Source organism: Corvus cornix, chromosome 3 (genome assembly GCF_000738735.6).
Source record: "Corvus cornix cornix isolate S_Up_H32 chromosome 3, ASM73873v5, whole genome shotgun sequence".
Taxonomy (NCBI): Eukaryota; Metazoa; Chordata; class Aves; order Passeriformes; family Corvidae; genus Corvus; species Corvus cornix.
In genome coordinates, this window is record NC_047056.1 from 113,157,311 (window position 1) to 113,182,249 (window position 24,939).

At 42.1% G+C, this 24,939-nt stretch overlaps 1 protein-coding gene across 3 annotated transcripts in view; it reads left to right on the forward strand.

Moving 5' to 3' along the window:
* Window positions 1-24,939, forward strand: part of KIF13B (kinesin family member 13B) — a 119,535-nt gene that overhangs the window by 28,292 nt on the left and 66,304 nt on the right. For 2 of the 3 annotated variants that reach the window (XM_039567986.1, XM_039567988.1), the window contains exons 3-8: window positions 18,076-18,091; window positions 19,586-19,646; window positions 21,305-21,397; window positions 22,048-22,228; window positions 22,622-22,709; window positions 24,032-24,166. In XM_039567986.1, coding sequence (XP_039423920.1) covers window positions 18,076-18,091; window positions 19,586-19,646; window positions 21,305-21,397; window positions 22,048-22,228; window positions 22,622-22,709; window positions 24,032-24,166 — 574 coding nt within the window. The remainder of the gene's footprint in view (window positions 1-18,075; window positions 18,092-19,585; window positions 19,647-21,304; window positions 21,398-22,047; window positions 22,229-22,621; window positions 22,710-24,031; window positions 24,167-24,939) is intronic. The other variant, XM_039567987.1, reaches the window with a different exon arrangement.

Genomic DNA, 24,939 nt, shown 5'->3' on the forward strand with positions numbered 1-24,939 from the left:
CTCTCCTTTGTCATATCCATGCAGTGGGAACAATGCAAGAGGCATCAGCAGGCTTGTGATTCTTTTATTTTGTTCCAAAATTAAAAAAAAAAAAAAAAAAAAAAAAGGAACGCTTCACATTTATTCCATGTGTTTCTGAATCATCTTGTGTGTGTTGATAGCACAGGTAGCTGAGTTAATGCCAGTGAACTCGTGGGCACATGCATTCAAAAACCCAAACGCAGCCTGATCAAGGGTTATAACATTTTAATGTAGATATTTTTGAAATATCATGCTGTGGTAGTTTGATAGGACACGTTTAAGAACAGAAAGGAAATAAACTCACTGGGCTTGAAATGCTGCCTGCTTTGTTGTGTACTGGTAATTGATACATCTCTGGGCTCATTAGTTAAACTAAGCAGTGTTATTTTTATTTTATCTTATTTCTATCAAGTACAGGGATGTTTATGTGTGTGCTTGGCCATGGTTTTCTTTCTAATGAAGAAGGGTTGTTTCCTATGCAGAGTTGTGTCATTTGAAAGGTTTTCATATTTAATTTTTCTTTTAAGCACTCGTAAGTCATTGGAAAAAATTACATTTAGCAGTTGAACTTAAAAAAGCAGTTTCATTGGAGAAGAATAAATAGGGGAGGATACTGAGAGATCTGATTTTTTTTTTTCCCTGCTCATTCCTATTGGGTTTGCTCAGTGATTTTTAGGCAGGCCAAGTACTCTGCCTGATTTCTTAAAGGAGCCTTGCACTTGACACAAAAGAGCTTGAGAGTTTAAAAATCACTCTTTTGGTATCTGAATCCACTTCAGCTTAAAAATAAAAATCATACTAGGTATTCCTCATGTTTGTAATGTGCATGGATTACAAAGGAGCTGTGATTGCAGCACTGGCAGCCTTTCAAGCAGCCTCTTACAATACAGCTTTATGCCTGTAACATATTTTCTCTCCCTTTCTTTTTGCGAGTCATGTTTTAAGCACATTTCTTTCCCTTTCAACTCTGGAAGGCAAATGTAATGTTTGAAACGCTGTGTTGTGCTTGGAGAGGCTGGATTTTCCTCTTATTCTGTGAAACAATAAATGGAAACTGGCATGTTTGGAATTGCACAACCCAACTCTTCCCCCTGGGACCATTCAGTCATTAAATTCCTGATGGGAAAATGGAAGTTCCAGGGTAAAAATAGAGGTGTAAGGACGGAGATGTGTGCAAGGAAGGGTTTTGTCAGGTATTTGCTTTTAACACAAAAATGTTTTGAAGCTCTTCCGTGCGGGCCAACTGTTGTAATTCGTTCCAGCTCTGATTCTTGGGAGTTTCAAAACCCTGTGTCCTTTTGCTATCAGTTCTACCCAAAACCAGGTGCACCTGGGTGCTTGTGCAGTCAGGTGAGGCTGCATCCCAGTGCAGCTCCAGCCTTGCGTAAATGCTAATTTATGGATTGTATTGGGGGAGGAGAGAGAAAACTGCACAGAAGCTGCCCCTCTACCGCTTTGATTCATAATTGTGCTGCTTGTACAAAGTGGAGATTGATTTCCTGGACACTGTGACCAGCACAAAGCAGTGCTTTGCTGTCACCCCTCAGTCCAGCCCTGAACCAGGGCCAGGACAGGTTGTCCCCAAGGATAAACCCCCTCTTCTCCTCCTAAACATGTTGGAGTAGTGGTAACTCACAAGAGAAGCCCCCCCTTTGTGCTGCTGTTCAGCAAAGCTTGGTAAGAAGCTGCTACTGATTAATTAAGCAAAGACATTGGGTGTGATGAGTCTGCAGTGACAGTCCATCGTTCAACATCCCATCTTCACCTTGTGCTTAAAATAGTACCTGAAATTTATGTATGGCTTTATTTTTATGGGAGCTGGTTAGGAAATCCTGGAATATACATACTCCAAGAGCATGGGCAGTTCTAACAAGGGCAGTACCTGTTGCTGCAGTACCTGTCGAGAGGAATTTTCTTGCTGTGTCCTGTTTTCCTGTGCCATCAAATGACCAAATTGAATATCCAGACTCTTTTCTGTGTTTGTTGTTGTGCTTGGACAGACTCATTCAATCAGCTGCATGAATGAGCATTTAAGGGTTTTATAAGCCAGAATGGACAAATTATGGTAATTATACATCTTGTCTATGTTGTTATCCTGGCTGCAGAGCAATAAGGAGGTTAAAGGAATACTGTCAAGGTGACAAAGGTACCAGACTGTCTTACCTAAAACCTGTAATTTTTTGCCATATATATCTGAATACTTTGATTTTAGAGTGTTCTTTCTCCCTATATTTAACTTCATGACATTTAGAAGCAGAGAGAAGGGGCAGAACGGTGCAAATGTGTGGTGTGAAATCCATATCAGCTTCTTGAGTTTGTCTCTTAAATACTGTCAGGTAACTTGATACTATCTGAACTTAATTTTATACAATTAGAACCTGTAATGGTTCTAGAAGTTTGTATCTCTCTACTGAATATGGCAAACGTGCATTTAATACTACAGAAAATGGAATGCAATAGAGAAATGGGTCACTCTTTAGTGTATTTCTGCTTAGGAGTGCCAGTGTCTTTTATATGGGCTTTGCTAAATAATTGTGTTTATGTGGCTGAGAATTTGATGCTCATAATCAGAGGTGATTAAACAAACAAAAAAAAATGCAACCAGCTTAAACCCAACCAATTGAGTAACATCTAAAGTGGATAAATTAGCTGATACCATATGTTAAAATCAAGCCTGTGTTCAAAAAGAACTGATAGCAGTAGACAAGGACAGCAAGGCTGCTCCTGAAGGCTGATTTTTGAGGAATTCACTCATCTGGAAGATGTGCACTGATCTTTACATCAATATCCCTTTGCTTTTTCCCCCTCTCCTCTACTGTGTCAACTCTAGTTCTTACGGTGTCACAGGCTTTTATCTGAGAGTTGATATTCATTTCACATGTGTTAAGTTGGGGGTTTTTTTGTCAAAGTCCTTTCCCCTTGCAGCAAACATGCTGAGGGAAAGGGACTTCTTTTACCCACCACTTTTGGGCCTGTGTTTTGAGGAAAACAACTGTTAACAACCTGTGTTTTTTGCAACACAGGCATCATCCTAGAGCAGCTGACCTTGGATAGTTTCCCAACGTGCCTGCAGAATAAGAACTTTTTCTTTCTTGTTTCATGTTGGCAGCAGGAGGAGGAGGAGGAGGAGGATAGCCTGGTCTATCCATAGGAGTGGGTTCCAACCTGTGTTTTTAGGACTGGCTGTGGGAGGGGGGGCATGGATGTCCTGCACTGTCACTACAGGCTCTGCAGAAGAAAGTCTGCTGTCTGTAAATGCAGATTTGTTCATTTTGGCCTCACAGACCCTTCAGAAAATTGTGATGGTTTTAGTAAGTGGGGGGGGAAAGGCTGAAAAACATTTGTAGATGATGTTACAGCTAAAAAATTCTGTCTCATCGTGGCTCCAGCCATGGGCTCTGTGAGACAATTGCCAGCAAGAGCAGGGAATGTGGAAAAGGAAAGTGTGTGGGGCTGTAAAGAGTGATTTTACTCCAGTGTCTCCTCATCTCCCTGATCTCAGCCCTGTGCTCCAGATGAACAGACCAGACTGGGGACTGTCAGAGATAGTTTTGGCTGTTGACTTTCCCCTCTCTCCCTGTTCAGAGAGGAAATATTGGCTACATGTCTGTGTTTTCCCTGGTGCAGCATATTTTCAGTTTGTAAATCTCTGGTAGCTGCTGGTGTACAGCAAACTTCTTTGTGAGGTTACCAGTTTAGGGATTATTATTTTTCCCCTCAGTCATGGCTTTTATGACTAAATGATGGTTTACAGTGGTGGGCAAAGTGTGAGCTCTGTGGAACAACTAATCCACAAATATTCTGTAGTTTATTTTTAATGAGATTTCTGGCCAACTTTATTTCATTAATTTTTCTTCCCCTCTGACAGAGAGTCCTCCTTCCCCTTCCCACCCCTACCCCCACCAAAACAGAGGTTGGCCATTAAAGATAATGTTTTCTTTAGCAACTTGTATGTGTGGGTGGTTTTTGTTTTGTAAGGAAGCAACCGAGTGGATGCATCTCCCCACAGTTTGGGGGAGTTACAGCCAGGAAAACGTCCCCATGGAAATGAAAATGGTTGAGTTTATTTGATGTAAGTGGGCAAGGAATTGTTGTAACAAGGAACTGTTGTTACAAAACATTTTTTATGGTAATGACACAAACGGGAAGGAGAAGAGCTGACCTTCAAGTTCCGTGTTATGTTCCAAGTGGGATTGTTGGGTTTTTGCAGTGACTGCGTAGCTGCTTTGTGCCTCTGAGCGATGCAGGGGATCCAGCAGGACAGTTTTAGAGGAATAATTTGATTAACGATTCTTGTTTTGTCATTCCATGTGAGTAGTTGTGTGTTGAGAATTAGATGTATAGTCTTTACTGGACAACTTTGAGCTGCTCAAAATGGTCTGATGTCTTTTGGATTTAGAAGAATAAAATATGGGTGATTATAAGAGCAGTTGCATCAGATTTGAGAGTAAGCCAGTCCTGCTCATCTAATAAAATTCCAATATCTGCCTGTTCATCAATATAGATATTCATAGCTGCTTTTTGTAATTCAGGATGAGCAGAAGGTATTGTTGGGTACCGTTCTAATTTCCAAATTTCATTTAGCATTAGCAAAAATAATGCTTTTCTTGGTGATGTGTGTGTTTAAAATAATTAAAAGAGCATCTTAGGATACAAGTAGACACATCTGCGTTTATTCTTGTTTTAGGGCACTGCTGTGCTCAGTGCTAAATCATGATAGTGTCACATAAAGTGCTTTTGCATGTGCTGTCCCATATGAAGCACAGTCAAGCAGGCAACAAGTTGCATCTAAAAGCAAGATATTTTTCAGCCAGAAGAGACGAGCAGCAGGCAGCCCAGGAGTTCAAAGTTAGCATTCAGCAGGACCCATTCTTGGGCTCTGTGCAGTGCACATGAAAGCCTCACATCCCATCCTTGTTTATGAATACCAGCAACTTGCTGTGTAGCCCACACTTGCAGGCTAAAAATAACTTCTTTGCAATGCAAACTTGGCATCAGGAGCTGACAAGTTTATTTGGTATCACCTTTACGTGGGGTTTTTTTCAGGGAAATTAATGGCTCCTTTACTGTGTATGTGAACTATCACACTATTTAATCACTGAGACCACAAAATACTAAACTCTTTTCTACATGGCACGTAGGAGAATTCGTCTCCCAAATAGATTCTTGGAAAATGAAAAGAGAAGTTTTAAGTAAAACCAGCTGCCAGCAAGTGTCTGGTGCTGGTGGCTGCTGTGAAACAAAAGAACAGCATGAGGAGGTAAACATTAGTTCAAATTTTGGGTTGGAGTTGATTTTTTAAATCATTTCAGGTTTTTGCACTTCTAGAATTTCAACTTTGTGCAGAGAGTGTTGTGCCCAACGCAAGCAGAACTCACATGGAACACAGGCTGTATTTCCCTCATAAAGAAATGATACAAAATTTGCTATAATTGTGGGTTTTTTTAGTGAGGGTAGGTTATTTTTAAAGGCTGCAAAAGTTGCACAACTCCCTGACAGGAGGGTGAGGTGGGAGTCCATCTCTCCTCCCAGGTAATGAGTGACAGGATGAGGAGAAACGGCCTCAAGTTGTGCCAGCGGAGGTTTAGATTAGACATTAGGAAAAATTTCTTTGTGGAAAGGGTTTTCAGGCACTGGAACAGGCTGCCCAGGACAGTGGTGGAATCACCATGCCTGGAAGTGTTCAAAAGAAGTGTGGATGTGGCACTTGGGGACATGGTTGAGTGGTGACCGTGGCGATACTGCTGGTTGACAGTTGGACTTGATGCTCGTAGAGGTCTTCTCTAACCTTTAGGATTCTGCAGTTCCATATTTAGGTGAAGAATTTAGGAGTACAAGCAAGAAATTCCCTCAGATTCCAGCAAGGAAATGTGATTGCTTTTCTGAGCTGTTAGGGGTTTTTCTCTCTTTAATTACATTGCTTTGTGGCAGAATTGACTGGCAACAGTATTTTTGCAGGGCTATAGCACATGGTCAGTGATGAGAATGGAGGTATTTCTACATTTTCCTCAATGCCCAAGTACCCCTTTGTATTAATCATTCCTGGCAGTGGGAACCAGCACACAGGTCCCAGTTTCTGGGTGATGGATTGCTCTGTTCACTAGGACTTCCTATAAAACCAGTTTATTATGGTGTTGTTCACAGAAAAGCCAAACAACTGTGGTCCTCATCCAGGATGGACATTGTAGATGCTTTAGTCCAGGAAAAGCTTTGGAGCATTGAATTCACAGCGTTGGATCTGTCCTGCAGTTGGAGCAGGGTCATTTGAGATTAGATCTAAGAGGTTTTTTTAAAAGAGGTCCTGCCACAGTTTGCCCAGAGAAGCTGTGGCTGCCCCGGGTCACTGGAAGTGTCCAAGGCCAGGCTGGACAGAGCTTGGAGCAGTCTGGGAGAGTGGAAGGTGTCCCTGCAGGGTTGGATCAGATGACTTTTAAAAGGTCCCTTCCAAACCATCCTAAAATTTTGTTCACAGTGGCTACATGAGACTCGTTCACACACAGCCGTGGGGCATCATTTCTTGTTATCCAGCCCTGTGATTCCCTGTTCTGTCTGCTATTTTCCCTGTTTTCAGCCCCTTTATATTGTCTAAGTGAGGGGAAGGTACTAAATAGCCACAAAGCTGCATTTGTGCAGCACAGAACACTTGACCATACAATGAACTTTTAATTGGCCTGAACTGAATGTAACCCAGCACATGTGTAATGTCCCGAAAAGGACTTTTTTTAAAGTATCTACAGCCACAAACAGCTTTTGCTCCAGAAACAGTGTTATGGAAGGGTTTAAGTCTCCTTTTGGGGTGTTATTTTTGTTTGAGGGAGAGGTGTTGAAAGGGATTTCAAAAGAGAAGGCATGCTGGGGAGATAAACAGCTCTGGGAATAAGAGCAGCACCGGAAGCACAGGAAGCGAATCCATGGTGTTGCTTGTGGGAAGCTCTTAGAAGTAATCAGTGATAAGAGTGAGGCAGGAGGAAATCTGGTTGGCAGCTGTGGCACTTTCAGCAACAGCTCTGACCTTGGCTTGTAGGTGCTTTGAGGCTGCTGGGGAACGATTTTCTATCAGAGCTCCCGGTTTTTACCTGAATTCCCTTGGAAAATCTGCGGGCAACCTGCAGGGTGTAATTTCTCATCCCGTGGCTAAAGGCCCTGCCTCCCTCCTTTAGGCACTGCAAAAATACATGATAAAAGTTGGTGATAGAGCAGAGGACTCGTGTTTGCACTTTTTAGAAGCCTAATCTAATCCTGGAGCACCAGGAGCAGTCTCCCAGAGATCTGCCCAAGGATGGGACTTGCATCCTCCTCTCAAACACTTCTCTGCCCTGCCCTGGGACAACATGAGGATTAGCAAGAGCCAGTGAGTCTCTCGCCAGAATCCAAGGCCAGGAGATTGGCTGGCAGGAAAGTACATGGTGGGATTTAGTCTGACACAATTTACTTGGCTGAAAGGGATAAGTGATGGTGCACGGTGCATGTTTCACCTTGCTAAATATCTGCATTCTGCTGCCAGAGCATGAAATGATAACTTAATCCCTGATTGCTCCTTAAAGCCCTGCAGGCCATGGTCTTTGGAAGAATGTTTGTCAGCCAAAAATGATGTGTGACTTCACCGAGCCCAGTTTCAGTGCCTTTTCCAGCTAACTCACTTCTGAATTAATTTAGGGCCAGATGGTTTTGCACTCTCAACGCTGTAGCTCCTGCACTTGGTCCCACCAGCCACACTCCTCTGCTAATGCCTGTTCCTGATTCCTGTTTTCTTCCCCAGCATGAATAAATCAGCAGCAGTAATGAACAAAACCCTTCAGCAACTGCCACGTGTGTTTTTGGGGTGATGGGTGTTGGTGCAAGTGTTTAGTGAAAGAATTTTTTGTACACAAGAATAACTATGGCTGGAAGAAGCAGTTAAGGAATAAATGCATATTCAAAATTATCTTCGTCATTAAATTCTTCAGGATTATCTGATTGCCCAAATGAGAGCTTTCAGTTGGAACACCATGGGCATGAGAGAACTGCAGTGCTTTTTAATAGTTCTGTGGTGTGTTGACTCAAGAATAGTTCACAAAATGTTTCCTACACTTAAAAATGACCACAGCCATTTGCTGAGGTGGGAGGGAGAGGAACAGACAAAGCCGATGGGTAGGTTCATTATGTGGCCAAAAAATGAATTTGGGAAATTTAGGGCACAGAGGAATGCTACAGTGAATCAGCAGCACCTATTTAGGATGAAATAGTTGGGCTTTTTTCACCAAATAATGAAGAAATCTGTATTTCTTCAGTATTTTTTCAGTCTGATGTTTCTCTTTGCTTCTCACTCCAAAGATGTTATTTTTTGTCTTCAGAACAAGTTCTCAATGCAGATCTGCTCACTTTAATGCAATTCTAGGTTAAAGCAAATATTTAATTCTGCCTAGAGCACTCTGACATTTTTTTCAGCAGTCTGGAGCCATTAGCAGGGCAGATACAGGACATGGGAGCCGAGCTGTCATGGTGAGGGCTTGCCTGTAATTTTCATAATATACTGTATTTTCCCTTTGCTTTTCAGCAAACAGGTCAATTATAGCTTATTTCTCATCCTCGTGCTGGGAAGGAAAAAGAGTTGATTGGAATGGTACACTGAGGATAAGGATTGCTTTTCTAGGTCAGGCAGAAGAGAGCTTGCTGCAAAAATGTTACCCTGGAAAGCAGTTCTTTCTTGGTTTCTTTGGGACAAAGTTTGTATTTATTGCCTCATGCCAGCTACTCCTGTAGGGAGATTCCTGGAGGGTAGGGTTAGATGGGATATTGGGAAGAAATTGGAATAATAGAATTGTAGAATTGTTTAGGTTGGAAAAGACATTTAAAATCATTGAGCTCAACCATTAGCCCAGCACTGCCAAGCCCACGATTAAAACACATCCCTAAGCACCACATCACATCTCTGTATCTTTTAAATCTCTCCAGGGGGGTGATAAGAATATTGTTTGCTGCCTGCTTCCTTGTCTCCACACTATCAGTCAGGTTGTCTTAAATGGGTTGGAGGAATATAGGCAGCATTGAAAGAGTTCATCAGAGAGGGTACAGAGTCTGTGCTCTTGGGAAGAGCAAAAGACAGCGTGACTTTCTAATTTTAAGAGACATAAACACTAATTTTACTCTAGCTGAATGTTTGAGGCTTGTAATACTTGTCAGGATTTTGTTGAAGTGCTCTTTTTGAGATGCCAGTGCCTTGACAAGCTGCTGTTCTCGTGGTTCAGATGAGTTTTGCTATTCTTTCATCTCCCAGGCTCCTTAGATGCTGATGGAAGGTTTGGGTTGAGATGACACAGATCTTGTGCAACAGCCTCTGGATTATCACTCTGATCATGGAACATGGATGTGCTGAAGTGAGGAAATTCACTTCATGAGGTCGTTACTGAACTGTGGAGCCAAGACAAACCACTTTTTTATGCTAATGACCAACCCTTCTTGCCTACAGTGCTTATTTTCTCTCTCCTCCCCATCCACCATTAGACCGACATCATTTGTGGTTTCCAGTGTGTTTGTATTTTAAATACTGCTTGAATCCCTCATTTGGAGCTGGATCCAAAACAGGCCATGAATAGACTTTACCACATGAAAATAACACTGTGCTTAGCAGGCATCTGGTTCTGGAAGCACTAAAAATGACTCTGAGGTATAAATTTTGTCACTGTGCATGTACCCTCTTCATCAGCTCGAGATCCAGGGGTGCTGAAATTGCACCGAGATTCAGAAAGTGACAGGCTACTGTACCCAGTGAAATTCCCTATCTTGTAAATGCCCTGTGCATACACAAACTACACCAGTAAGATTGATTTCTTTACAAAATGTGGCCACAACAACATTCCCTTTGGAACTGCTGCCACTTCAAGCATTTCCTACTTGCTTAATGCCTGGTGGATCTGCTGAAGAAGTTGGAGAACCAAATCCAAAGAGAGGAAGGTGGTGCTCTCCACTGTAGGGCAAGGCAGACCTGTGGAACCAAAAAAGAGTTAAGGAAGCAATTTGACTTCTTATTTAAGCCTCGAGGCTGGAAGGTGTCTCCCAAGTTGCATCTGTGATTATCTAACACAAATCGCCTGGACAGTTGTGAGATAAACGACTGAAAGGTCTTTGGGGAGTCAGAAAATGTCGAGTATCAGGTGTTAAGAGTACAGAGCTGCCTCATGGTGTTGGTAATTCAGTAGGAGAGCAGATGGGGAATTAGCAAGTACTCAGAGACACCTCTTCTACACATTTGTGCTTGGAGGCAGTTAGTGCCAATTTAAAAGAAACAGAAAACATTACCAACATTTTCTGAATGCTCTTGGTGAGGCATTTGTTTCCCTGAGTTGAAGAGTCCTTACAGTAATTTCCTTAGCGTGCAATGATTGATTAATGTGAGGGTGAAGAGCTTGTGGGCTGCTCTGCAGCCTCCGTGGCTGTGGATCCCTTTGTACTCCTGCAGACGGCTCTCTTTTTCTCTTCCTTGTTTGAAGCAGAGAGGGGCTAAAGGAGATCTTACGGAAAAATTCTTCAGGGTGGTGAGGCCCTGGCGCAGGATGCCCAGAGAAGCTGTGGCTGCCCCTGGATCCCTGGAAGTGTCCAAGGCCAGGCTGGACGGGGCTTGGAGCAACCTGGGATAGTGGAAGGTGTCCCTGGCCATGGCAGAGGGTGGGGCTGGATGAGATTTAAGGTCCCATCCAGCCCAAATTGTTCTGGGATTTTTCTTTCTTCAAAGGATATTGGAGGCACACATTTGTATTTTGGTGCTTGTGTAAATATCGCAGAGTCCATGTGAAGATCACCTCTTTTCCAGAGTGATTCTGGTTGATGTATTAGTGTTTTCAAGGAAGTCAGACAAACTCAAACTGGTTTAAGGTAGAGAGGCTCTAATGAGTTTGTGGATTGGGTGATACAGCTGGGTGATCTACCAAAGGTGGAAAACCCGGTCTCAGTGGACCCAAGAGAGTTCTTGAAATACCCTTTCACTGATTAAATTCCTTTTAGTTCCAATCTTTTGCTTTCTGTAGTGCCCAGGAGATCATTCTGGGATTAATCCTACGTGCCAGTGGCTTGACTAAAGGTTACCGTGGATGTGAACACTGAGTTTTTGATGCTGTAGAACAAGATTACCATATATTGTATCTTTTCCTGTACGTGCTGCTCCACCTGCCATCATTTTCCATTGGGATCTTCCAGAGGAGTTAATAGGCTGCCACATCCTAAGGAGGCTTTTCCTTCCCTCACATGGTTATAAAAAGGTAGGCTACAGCCCACTTCATTAAAAAAGACTGTAATTCACAATAGTAATTGAAAGTCTGGGGACTGGCTGTTCACCAAACATTCTCTAGAGCACAATAGTATCCCGACATCTGAGTATTTACAAACAAAAGGATAAAGTTGTAATCCCCTTGTCATAACACCAGCTTTATGGGATCCATGCACCGCTTGAATGTGGTCAGGACTAAGCAGATTATTGTACCAACAATACAGAAAATTTAGCTCCAAGTACAAAATACCCCAAACCCACAAAGCTGCTGCTCAGCCTGACTCCTTGGGGTTTGGGGCTTTTTTTTTTTTTTTTTAATTGTTTTGAGTGAGCTGGCAAAAATTAGTTTTGTCAGTAGAAACTAAGTAACCGCCAACTACGCCTGGAATGCCTTGGAGCACTGGAGGAATTTTCCAAGGAACAGTGATTACCTTTGTTCCTTTTATCTACACAAGTTTAGGCTTTGAGCTGTGTATGCTCTTTCACAGGTTTTTTTTTTGTTTGCTTTTTTTAATGTATTTGGGGATTTTGTTTTAAAGAGGCTGTTTCTGGTTGCAAAAAATCTTTTGCTCAAATAGGGCAGTGTGGTTTTCGCCCAAAGAACTCAGTATTGCTGTGGAAGTAAAAATGAGGCTCTATGAGAATAATATTAATTGCAGGACTTCATCAAAAATTGGAGTTTGGTGGGACTCAGCATTTTGATATCACTTGATCTACATGCAAAAATGGAGAAGAAATACTTAGAAACTGTTAAATCCAACAACCTTAAGCACTTTACAGTCTGAAATATTCTGTTAAAATGGATTTCTAAGTATCATAGGATAAGCTTGAAGTGGTCAGACTTGATTTAGTTGACCTTTCCTCTCATTGTATATACCTGGCAGCAGCAAAATGGGTTGCAAGTTGTATTTGTCTGATATGCAGAAAGAGAGGAAACAGCTTCTCATTCTGCTGCTTCTTATCAGCTGTCATAGTGCTGTCTTTCAGTTACGTCTGTGTTAGTAAAATCATTAAATCTATTGTCAACATTTTACTTCACCATTGGCTGGCGCTTTTTTATGGCATAAAAGAAATTCTGCAGCTGAAATTTAGACAATAAAACTCTGACCATTGCAGTGCTGGCTCTTCAGAATACTTCATTCTGAGTCCTTCATTCATACAGGGGAAAAAAGCCCCACACAAGCTACCAATGAAAGGATCTGCTTCAGAAAGATAACTGGGCTCCCAAACTTCAAACAAATGCAAGATCTTCCTGATACTATTTTTTTTTTTTTGGTGCCTCCCTTCTATGTGCTGCAAGGCCTTGAGAGTTGCTGGTGCTGGAGCTCTTCAGTTATTCCTGCATCACTTATCAGCTTCTCCACTCTAGGAAGGTCCTGTAGTACAGTGAAGGATAGGGAAGCTTGGAAATCATAAGCCCAGTTACTTCAGAATGAAAGGCTCTGGAATTGTGGGTTGTTAAATCCCCATCTCCTGTTCAGGCAGGTGTCTGATGCTGAGGCAATGAGAGCTCTTCCTTTGGAATTCCACTTACCTACACCCAATATTTGCTCTTTGTGATATAGCCAGGGGTCATAAAATTATAGAAAGTCCTGAGCTGGAAGGGACCCACCAGGATCATCCCATCCAACTCCTGGCCCTGCACAGACACCCCAACAATCCCACCCTGTGCATTCTTGAGAGCGTTGTCCAAATGCTTCTGGAGCTCTGGCAGCCTTGGGGCCATGACCATTCCCTGGGGAGCTGCTCCAATGCTCAAACACCCTCAAGACTCAAAAGCCTTGTTTGAAGGATGAGTTTTCTTGAGAAACCCTTCAGTCCATGGAATCCCTTCTGTTTTAACCCACTGCTCTTCAAACAGAGCCTCGTTTGCTTAGCAAAGCTCTGTGCTGAGGTGCTGGGAACAGGATCTTCGATGTTTCTGAGGTGCTCCTGACTCTGCTGTGTTTGAGTCGAGACGCTCATGGCAGGTGAGTGAGAAGGAGCAAGGGAAAACACCTTTCTAGTGGAAGGTATCACTGCCAGGGGCACAGGATTGGAACGGGATGATCTTTAAGGTCCCTTCCAACCCAAACCATTCTGTGATTCCATGAAAACACTGTACAGGAGCCACAAAAGAAGTTATAGTTCAGGGTTTCCCGTACTAGTGTTATTTTGGGCCATACTTAACCAGGAAAAAAAGGAAGGAAGGAAAGATTTGTGGGGACAACTAACTCTGCCCGGTGTAGCTTCAGTTCTTATTCTGTTTCACGGAATAGGTGATACATGATGCAGTTGTGTGTGTCAGAACCTAGGAGAGTTATTGTACAGCTTCTGTCTGCAACAACTTATTAATAACATCCCAGAATTCCAGAATCACTGGATCCAAAGGGTAAATTACTGTTACACATGTTGCCAACTTTATTTTTAATAATATTTTGTTAACTCAACTGGGAGCATAAAGATGTGACCTTACAGGGCGATCTCTGGGAGGCACTGACACCTTTCCACATGTAAACCCCAAGGAGTTTTTCCCCATCAGTTTGTTTTCCTAGTTGCATTTTTAGCTGCTTTCTAGAGTTTATGCTGGGCAGTTTCTGCTGAAGGGCATAAAATAGCACTAACTACACTGGAATTTGATATGGTTGTTTTTGCAATGGTTATGGAAGATTGAAAGTGGAAAGCAATGAGAATTTCTGGAGGGATTTATTGAGACTTTCCTGATTCATAGCTGGAATTGTTGCCTCTCTTTTTTTCTTTTTTCTAACCCTCAAATTTATATTATATTTTTCCAGTCCAGAAGCTTCTGAAAATGACAAAATGTTATGTTTCAATTCCATAAATCCAGCACAGCCTTGTGCCACTTGGCAGTATCACTCAAATATACAGTTTGGATGGTGTTGCAGTTGCTGTTGGCACAGGAAATCATTTTCAAAAAAATACGGGGCAGAAAACCCATGCCTGGCGTGTCAGCTCCTGTCCTACAGCTTCTGGAGCTCTTTTCCCCTGCTCCCTGCCTTGCCACCTCCCACCTTTCTCCTCCCTTTGCCCCATCTGGCTGTTTCTGATCTAGACAAGAAGCGAGATGTGCTGTGACTGATTTAGAGCATGTGCTGATTTGCCAGCTGGCTGCTATCTCAGAGCTGTGGGGTCAGTCAGACAGAAGAGATAAGGGCTGAGCTCTCCTCACCTCTCTCCAGCCATGGTTCACCTCTACTCATTTGCTGGGGTGTTTTCCCCCTCGAGATCTGCACAGTCTCAAATATACTTAAGCTCACTAAACCTTCCTCTTTTGAACAAGGGAAAACTGATCTGGGTGTTACTAAAATGCCACTGATAACTATGGTTGAACAGTTTATTGTGTTTGAATACGTAATTTAATTATTCTATTAAAAAACCCAAAGCAGTAGTAGTATTGCACATACTGATGGTCTCAGCTGGGACCTGCTCTGACTTTATCCATATTTTTACACTGTGCCTGAAATCTGTGGAACCACCAGAATGTTTATAGGAAAACAAATGTGTCCTGATCAAGAAGCTTGATCAGGACTCATTTACACTGTGCAACAGGTTGTTTAAACAGAAATTATTACCCAGGCTCCATGTCTTCATTCACTCTCAAAACAGCAGATATATTCATGGAATCACAGAATGATTGGAATTGGAAAAGACCTTAAAGATCATCTCGTTCCAGCCCCCTACTATGGGCTGCAACAAATGCTGTTAAATGTAGGATGTTGTTTTGGAGTAGCCTTCCTCCTTTTTTAATTTTAGAATTAAATTTGATATGTTAGGTTCCCCCTACTTCTGCTTGACATTGAGCTGAGAAGAGATAAAAGAAGGGAGTTGGCGAATTCCTGTCAGACTGGATACGAGTGAAAACAAGTAGCTGGAAGCATCTCAGTGACATCCTTCAGTGGCTAAAAGATAAAGTTTTCCCTCCATGCCTTGGATGCTTCTGCTGAATCCGAGATAGATGGGAATTTTTGGCTGTGAGCCGAGGAGCTGCCTGCACCTTGGAATGGCAGCATCCTTGGGGATGGAGAGGGACTTTGGACAAGGGATGGAGGGAGAGGACACAGGGAATGGCTTCCCACTGCCAGAGGGCAGGGATAGATGGGATATTGGGAAGGAATTCTGCCCTGGGAGGGTGGAGAGGCCTTGGCACAGAGTGCCAAGAGAAGCTGTGGCTGTTTCATCCCTGGAAGCTTCTCTGTGCCAGGGCCTCCCCACCCCCACAGGGAACAATTCCTTGCCTATATCTAACCTAAATTCCCCCTCTTCCAGTTTGAACCCACTCCCCCTTGTCTGTCACTCCAGTGCCTGATGAACAGTCCCTCTCCAGCTTCCCTGTCACCCTTCAGACACTGGAAGGTGCTGTGAGACCTCCACACAACCTTCTCTTCTCCAGGCTGAACAGCCCCAAATTCCTCAGCCTGTCTCCTTAGGGGAGGTGCTCCTGTCCTCTTATCAACCTCGTGGCCTCCTCTGGACTTGCTCCACCAGTTCCATGCCCTTCATATGTCGGGGACACCAGAATTGTGTGCAGGATTCCAGGTGGGGTCTTACAAGAGCAGAGTAGAGGGAGAAAATCACCTTGCTGTTCTTTGCATGTGTTCCTGTCATCCATGTTTTGTTGTAGGAGACACTTCCCTGCTGTGTGGGTGATGCTGTTCTTGTTGGTATTTAACTTTTCCTCACCTCTGAGATGGAGTGCAGCACTTGGGCGTGAGCACCCAGCACTCCCCCTGTGTCCTTGCAGCACACCAGGCTGCTGTGGGTGCTCTATTTCCCCATCTCTTCATTTCCCAAGGGATTTTGAATCAGGCTAGAAATCTTTTCATGGGTTTCTGGGCCCAGCACGCAGCTGCAGAATTAATGGGCTTGTATGTGCTCAGCACAATGCTGTGTGATGCAAGCTGCACCCTTAATGTTTTCCTTGGGGAAACATTTGTCCCATTTATTCTCTTCATGGTCAAAAGTAAATCAAACAAGCTGCAGCTCTGTGTAGCTGTGCTGTATCCCAAATGCTGCACGCTGGGTTTTGTGGGGCTTCTATTCCCTCGTGTTTGGATTAAGCAAGACCAAGACCTGGGTCTGTGTGTTTGTGCAGCCCTTCAGAAAATGAGATAGTTAGTTCAGACTAAAGGTTTTAAGTTAAGCTTGATGATACATAGGCCTGTATAATCCATCCTCTTAAAACTGTATCTGTGATAGAGCTTCTCAGATTATATCTTTACGGCTGCTTTAACCCAAATACTCAACAATACGCCTCATATTGAGGGCTGGGCAGATCAGCTGGGTTGTTGGAATATAATCCTGCCTTGGAATTGGGCTGGGGAATGTGAGCAGGGCAATGTCATGTCTCTGAGTGCTAAACTCAGACTCCGAATCCAGGCTTGGTGTTCCCTTTGTTTTACAAGGAGAATGTTCTTGTAGGAATAGGAATTAACCTGCCCTGTAAGCAGAGCTTCCCTAAAAGCAGTTTCCAGTGAAGTGTGTAGCAAAGTGCTCCATGAGCACTTCAGAGCACGGAAAGCCGTGGAAATGCTCCTGTGTGTCTCTGAGAGGAATCCAGAGGGGCTCTCTGGAGTCTCCTGTGTCTGGATCAAAGCCCCAGTGAAGGAGATTCCCTCAATAAAATCCACCCAGCAGCAACAGCCAAGAGTCCACACCAAGCTCGCTGCCAAGGACCTTGGGAGAGCCTTTATTCCAGCTAAGCCAGATGGCAGGGGAAAAGGGGTCATGTTGTCATTGCTGACTTGGATGACCCCGTGACATGGGGTGACCTTGACTTAAATAATCATCCTGCTCGCCCAAGTCACCGTCGTTCCTGTTCTGTCAAACAGATACACACAGCAGAGCCAGGCATGAGTAAAGAGAAGTGATGGATTTGCATAATAAATAATTGTTTTTGAGAGACAGTGCTCAGAAATTACTATTTTTAAACTCACTTCTCAAGCCCAGTGAGCAGCAGGAGCTCTGAGGGTAATCCTGTATGGCTCCCATGTCTTTCTCCTGCTCTGTTCAAAAGAAATCAGTGTTGCTTGTCACAAGACTTTACCCGTTGCTGATGTCAAGAGTTTCCTAATGTCATTTGGAAGGTCCAGGACAAGGGGAGTATCAGTGGTTTGTTGTGTGTTTACTGCTTTTCTCCAGCCTCTGATGTGGGGAGGCTGCATAACCTGCAGTCATTGACTGGGGCCGTGCTGGTATTTTAAAGGTCACTCCAGTAATTCTGTACTTGCTTAAAAACAAACAAACAAAAACCCCCAAACTTTTAAATTCTGCACATAACAGACTGGAGGAATTGCTGTTCTCTGCTCATTCTTTTAGGGAAGCAAATGTTTGCTCTGCTGTCCCAGCAACCGTGAGAGAGCCGAGTTGGGCAAGCCCAGGGGTTGGACTCTGAAATTTCCTCTTGAATGACTCTCCTGAAGTTCCTGTTCAAGTGGTTTTGGAAATTTTTATGTTGCTTGGGTACTTTGTTTTCAAGAGGCAGTGACACCCAGAGAGAGAGAGGTGTCACAAGAAAAACCTGCGAGAGAATGAGGAAGAGATACAGTGTGAGGAAAATGAGTGGTTGAATTTTAAATCAACTCCGAGCAGCATCTCAAATCTTGCTCCTAAAATGGTTTAGAAAATGACTTGGGATCTGTAAGCAAGGAGAGATCTGAGGAGAGAAATGAACTTTTTAAATACAGCATTGCAATGATTAATGATAGCATAATTAAGCTAAAATCACTGCAACTAACAGGCCTTGTGTTTGTCTTTTTTTTTCTTCCCCCAACTTTGTACCAAATCCTTTCCACTCCTGATGCTTTGGGGGACAGCAGGACTCACCCAAAGGTAAGGGCTTTTTTCAGTGTGTGAGAATTATCCTATCGCTTGCTCAGTCTTGGGTTGTCCAAATACTAAAAGCATTTTGAAGAGCTCTGCTGTTGATCAGCTGCTGAGTAAGAAACTCAAAGCATCTCCTTGCTGCAGAAATGCTCTGTACAGCCCGTGCCAAGAAATGAGTCAGAGGAACAAATGAGAACATCCACACTCAGCACTGCAGACTCTGAATGGGAGATACTTGTTCTTTGTGGGCTTTTTAAAAGCATTTTCTGGTTTTTGTGTTAAAGCAAACTCATTTTGTTTTTATGATCCCGTGACTTCGCACTTGTTCCGAACACTCTGCCCTGGCATGTCAGGGTTCAGCTCCAGGGATGTGCTCACACAGGCAGTGGTGTTTTACTAAATGTTCTGAAGGCTTGGGATGCTTTAATAATATGTTTAGCTGTAAAATAAATTCAAAGGGAAAAAAAAAAAAGCACCTTAATTTTAAATACACAAGCTGTTGTTTCCTCAGAGGATATAAAATAACTACTTCATCTCTTGATGCTGGGACATCAGTGTAGTATAGGGGGTGGAAAACAATGTATTTTTGGAGATGAGTTATTTAAATTTCAAGGATTTTGCTATGTTAAGCATTTTCATAAATGTTGGTAGTCAGCAACGTCGCAATGCAGGACATCCAAAGAGGGAAGAGCTGCTTCCATTAAGCTTAGAAGGCAAATCCACAGCCAGGGAGTCCCACATTGCACTTCCCTTTTCCTACATCCTACAGAATAAATTTTGCCCATGTGAATGTAGGTCAGACATTACCCTAATTAATATTTTTCCTTGCAGACACATACCCAGGGGAGCTGTTTTTGCAAACATCTGTCCCAAAAAATATACATTGTATTATTTCAGGTCATCTTTCAGGATGAACGGTGCCCCGTGGACCTTTCAATGGATTTATGGCAAAATTGAAACTTTCGTATTAAAAATATTATAGAGCTGCTCTTTTAATGATAAAACTGATTTGTTTTCTATTATTCTTTGCAAATATTAGGCTTTGATGGGTGCTTTGGTTTGTCATGGTACATAAGTGAATACACACTTCTCTTGTATGGAAAGAGGTTCCTACCCTAAGGCTTGTTTTTAATTTATGCAGACATGAGGCACGGGGAGATGGGAGGCAGAAAGAGCTAGAGGACATCTGTCAGTTTGCAAGAGAGAAACTCTGGTGAAAAATGAATTGCAAGGATGGGTTTGGAGGGAAATACGGAGAGGTCCTTGACATCCACTGGGCTGGCACATGGAGAGAGGAGAGCAGGGTTGGCACAGAAAGGCACAAATAGAAACAAGGAACAAATAAAAACACCCAGGAAAATGAAGTGCTTGTTTAGGCCTCAAACTCCTAGGAAATAAGGAATTCAGTGCGAATGTGGTTGAGTTCAGAGTGTCAGAATGTGAGTAACGTGTTGGATTTGGCAGCAGCTTTTCTGAGGTGTCCTGGTTGTTTCCCTGCAGGTGTTTGCATACGACCACTGCTTTTGGTCTATGGATGAATCTGTCAAAGAAAAATATGCAGGTAATAATATTTATTGTGGCTTTTGTGTCTCGAAGTGGGAATGATCTGATTAAAATGTAGTCCTTGCTACAGGGCACAGGCCGTATGGCACTGAGTGCTGTCCCCTCTATGACTGGCTGCTGTCACAAGGAAAAGGGAAATCTTCAATTATTTCAGTTTCTCTTTAAAGATGACAATGGCAATGGGCACTGCCACCCCTTTGCAGCGTAGGGAGTGGAGAAACCCAGCATAATGATGCTTTACTCCTATTCACAGCCTTATTTAAAATACTGCTCCAACTCCATTGTTTTGAAAGCATCAAATCCATTTATTTCTTTTGAGGAGCATTGTTATGTGTAATTTCATGTTTTTCAGTGCTGCTGGGAGTTTGGCATCATAGTAAAACTTAATAAGGGAATATTAATAAAAGCCTGATTTAATATAAGTGTATGTAAATTCAGATGCTCTAGTGAGAATGTGTAATGTATTTAATTAAAAGGGTTTTTATGTATTATAACACATTTTGGTAAATAATTATGGTAAATAATAATTTTGGTGAATAATTATGGTATGGACTTACCACTCCTGTAATTTATTCCTTTCATACTTGTTATCCTTTAAAATTTGGGATCAGTTGAACTTGTTAACATTTATTTTATAAAAATCATAAGAAAAATCAAAGACATACACTTCTTAATTTTAATTTCTTTAACAAATAACTAATGAATAGTAACCTATCAAAGCACTGAGAAAAATGTGACACTTTCAGCCATACAAATTACACAGGAATATTAAACATTTTTTTTCTCAAACTAATGGTGGTGCCTATATAAATGGTATTTTGATCTGTTATACAGTGGAAGTGTTGCCCCAGCTGAGCCTGGCACAGCTCTTGGTGATTTTGGTGGGGAATTTAGCATGGATTTGGCTGTAAAGATAGGAACTTCTATGAGAGAAAGGAAGAGCTTAAAGGAACAGTATTTGAGAGGACTTTTCAGTCCATAAAGTTCTGTCATGCCTTGTTCAGATTTTAGTTTTGCTGCTTGTAAAAAGTAATTCTGAAAATAGATTTTAAGTAGTAACTACCCAAATATTTTAAGCCTTTCTTCCTCTGCTTGGAAAATGATCCAAAAAGCTCAAAGTTCAATTACAAAAAAAGTGATACACCTTATTTTTTCCCAGTGTAAAATATCCTGTAGATCTCCGTATCTTCCATATAGTTGTGATTCCTTCTGTGCAAAAATCTCCTCGTGGTATTATTCAGTATCTTACACAGTAAAATTTTCCAGTGCTCTGCTGGTTCCCTTAGATTAAAATCAACTGATTGTCATTAAAATGTCCAGCTTGAGTATATTTTGAGGAGGTGTCATTCCCCAGCAGATTAAATTCTGCAGTTGGTTGTAGATTCTCTGCTGATAAAACTTCTGGGAATGAACCTTGATAGGATGTTGCTTTAAGCACATCCAGGTATATCCACGATAATCCCAGCTCCAGGTTTTTACAGCAGCATAAATATGGAGCACATCTTCTGCTCCTTTCCAGGGAGCAAACACTGGATGTGATTTACAGCAACAGCAGGAAAACCCTCACAGCTTTTACCTAATTGTCAAAGAATCCAAATCAAGGAGCAAAAACCTCTTGCTGAGTTACGATGTTGGCTTGTGTGCTCTATTTTCTAGGTCAAGATGTTGTGTTCAAGTGCCTTGGAGAGAATATTCTTCAGAATGCCTTTGAAGGCTACAACGCTTGTATCTTTGCCTATGGGCAAACGGGTGAGTCCCAGAGTAAGGGAGAAGTGTTCCCTCCAAAGGTGATGTGTTCTGGCTGGAGGCTCTTTGCACGCCTCTTGTGACATTGTTTCAGGAGGAATGCCTTCTAACCTAGATAAGAAATGTTTTCCTCTTCTGTAACATCAGATATGAGGTGGGCAGGATGAGAAGTAAGATTTTGTTGCTGCTGGCTACCCTTACTTCTCACATTTCAGATTATAATCTCTGGCATGACCATGATTGTCCTTGAGCTTGGAGCATCGCTCAGGTTTTCTGCCTCTGCTCAGATTTTCTGCCTCTGCAGTTAAAATAATCTTGAATTGTCATTTTAATGTAATATTTAAAGAGTTATATGAAGAGTTTTCTCATTGTGGGTGTTAGTGGCTTGTCATCTACAGTAAGGCTGTATCTACCTAAAATATCTACCTAAAAGTTCTCCAGCACTCTCAACCAAATTTCTTGTTTTCCTTTTCCTTTTAATTAAAGTAGTCTTTAGCTCAGTGGTATTTGGGTTACTTTAAAGTACAAAACGGAACAAATATCTTTCACTGAAATGCAAAAAAAAATTTTTTAACCTCTTCTATTTCCTATCAGTATTCTGCACATCAGGAACCTTTGTTGCATGTACTCTAATCACAGCTTCCCTCACACAGGGTCTGGAAAATCCTACACAATGATGGGTACTGCAGATCAGCCCGGCTTAATCCCTAGACTTTGCAGTGGACTCTTTGAAAGAGCACAGAAAGAAGAAAACGAAGAGCAGAGTTTCAAAGTGGAAGTATCCTACATGGAGATTTACAATGAGAAAGTCAGAGATCTCCTTGACCCCAAAGGGTAGGGAATTTGTGTGTGAATGGCACTGTGGTATTTGTCCTACACTCTTCCTTTCCATAACCAGTTTGCCTTAATGGATCCCATCTAAAGCGTTTGCCTAGGATGGCTTTTGCTGCTTCCTGATCTCAGCATCTCCTCATTATAAATCAAAATAAAGTAGCAAGACTAAAAGCTTGGAGTAAATTTACCTTCTGTGAGGTGACAGCACTGTCTGTGTCAGCTTTTCACGTGTTCTAAAGCTTTTTTTGTTTGCATTCTGGCCCTTGCTCTGTGCTTCAGTGGGTATTTGTGAGACCATCCTGTTTGAGATGTGTCAGGGAGAAATGGACTTTGTGTAAATGTTGTCTTAAGTCAGTCATGTGCTTATAAATCCCTTTTTTTTCCCCCAACCAGAAGCCGTCAGTCATTAAAGGTTAGAGAACACAGTGTTTATGGCCCTTACGTAGATGGCCTATCCAAACTAGCTGTTGCTAGCTACAAGGTAAGGATCAACTTTATGAAAGGCTTGTCTTGACATCCTAAACACCAGGTGCTGTCCCTTCAGCTGGACAGAATTACTAAAATGCTCCTAATCACTAATCTTAGAGCAAGAGAGCTGTAGATTGTTGTATTGTGATCTCTGGGGAGAACAGGGCTAAGAGCAGAAGCTGCCTTCATCCTGTGCTACTCAGTAATTCTGGAAGTAATTCAGCTGTTGAATGGAACAGATTTCCTCCCAGCCTTAGGATGAGTGCACACTGTCATGGGAAAGTGTTCTGTGATTAATGACAGGCCCAGGATTAGGCAGAGCCAGGCTCTCAGTGCCCCACTGTGTCACTTTTTGCCTGTCATGCTCTAGTCAGTAATTTCCCTTCCCAGTAGCACACGCTGGAATTACGAACTAATGGGTGTTTACAAAGCAAATACTTGAGAGCATCACATGAAACTTGCTTGCAGGATAGTAAATGTTTATATGTGCATTCACAAAATGCCCTGTTTTATAAGGAGCATTAACTTACTGTGGGGAAAATGGATAAATCTGGGATGGAATTCTGTCAGCTTAACCAAAACATGAAAATAGTGCAATCCCTGTGCTGCAGTTTCTCCAGGTCTTCATCCACCACTCCTTGGTGATTCCTGCCAGGACAGGACACATTTCATGCTTTGCCTTTCCATGTTGCCCAGCAGCTTTGTGCAATCCAGAATTTGGAGTTAGTGGTCTGTGGTGGTCCTTTGTTTGACTGTTTTTTCGAGTTGTTGTGGCATCACCCAGATAGAGAAATAGAAGTTTAGCCCAAGACTCCAAGGTTTTAACTATTTTACAGAATTGCTGTGAAACCCCAAAGCAGGGGAGCTGCACCTTTCTCAAGCATCACAACAGATCAAAGCACTTAATAAGCTCTTAAAATTTGGAGGAATATAATGACCTGTTCAGTGTGGTTCTGTTTTATAAACCTCTGAGTCTTCTATCAGTATTCCAAATTCAGAGACTATGACAACTGAGGCTGAAATGTGACAGGGTTTAAACATGAATTACTGTTTCCTCACTTCTTTCTCTGCTTTTGAGTGTTGCTATGTGCAGCCAGGTGCATTATTTTTGTTGATAGTATCTGGGTTGAGGAGTGGGTGAAGTCATGACACTGTGGAGTTTCTAGGCTTTAAAGGGGAGGGGATCACTTCTATTTTTTCCTCACATTTTTCTGAATAAAAAAATGGGAAGCTTAGTGAGAAAATGCTGTCTTTGACCAAAACAGGATGATTTTTGGAGGTAATTGAAAAGGATGTTAATGCAGATCTGCTCATGGCTGTGAAAATTGTATTTAGGACATCGAGTCCTTGATGTCTGAAGGCAACAAATCTCGGACAGTGGCTGCCACCAACATGAACGAGGAGAGCAGTCGGTCCCACGCAGTCTTCAAGATCATCCTCACCCACACCCTCTATGATGTGCAATCAGGGGTAAGAAAACCCAGCTGCAAGGTCCAAATGTCAGGCTGGGATGTTTCTCTTGCTTTAATGTTTTTCACAGGAAAAGAAACACTTCTTTGGAAGCAGCAGTTTGTAGTCCAGGCTAAAGATAAAATCAGTGAAAAATAGAAGAACACCTGTGTGTTCCTCTGGTGATCCCCTTCTAGTGGTTACTGAATGCAAATTTGTATAAATTATCAGCTTTCTGAATTAATGCAAATTTGTATAAATTACCAACTTTCTAAACTGAAAAAAACCCACTAGTATCAAATATTTTGCATTGGATGCCATTAATACTTTCATGTGTCTATATTAAATATCTAAAAAAGCATTTAAATCTGCAAATATTTTAATTTATGTTTCCTTATACATAAATATGCCTTGGAGGAGTGTGTGAAATACATTATGTCAATATTATTTAGTCCCTCACAGAAAATGGTGATAAACTTGAATGGAAATAAGTATCTTTAAACTTCGTTCATTGGTTCTGTGCTTGGGCAATTCTTTAATATTTTCAAAGCCTTGGAGAAATGTTGAGTGTCCACAGAGCAAATCTGAGGCTAAATATTGGATATATTGGAAAGCATAATGAGCCTTTGGGCTTTTTTACCTCCTAATTTCTCAGTTTCCACTGATCTTATCCACACAATTTTCCTCATTCTTTATTTGGATTTTTTTTCCCCTTTGCACTTCAAATCGGTATCATACTGTGCTGAATTTTTTGTTTTTGCCATGGTTTGTCATTCCAGTTTTGCTGTGGCTCT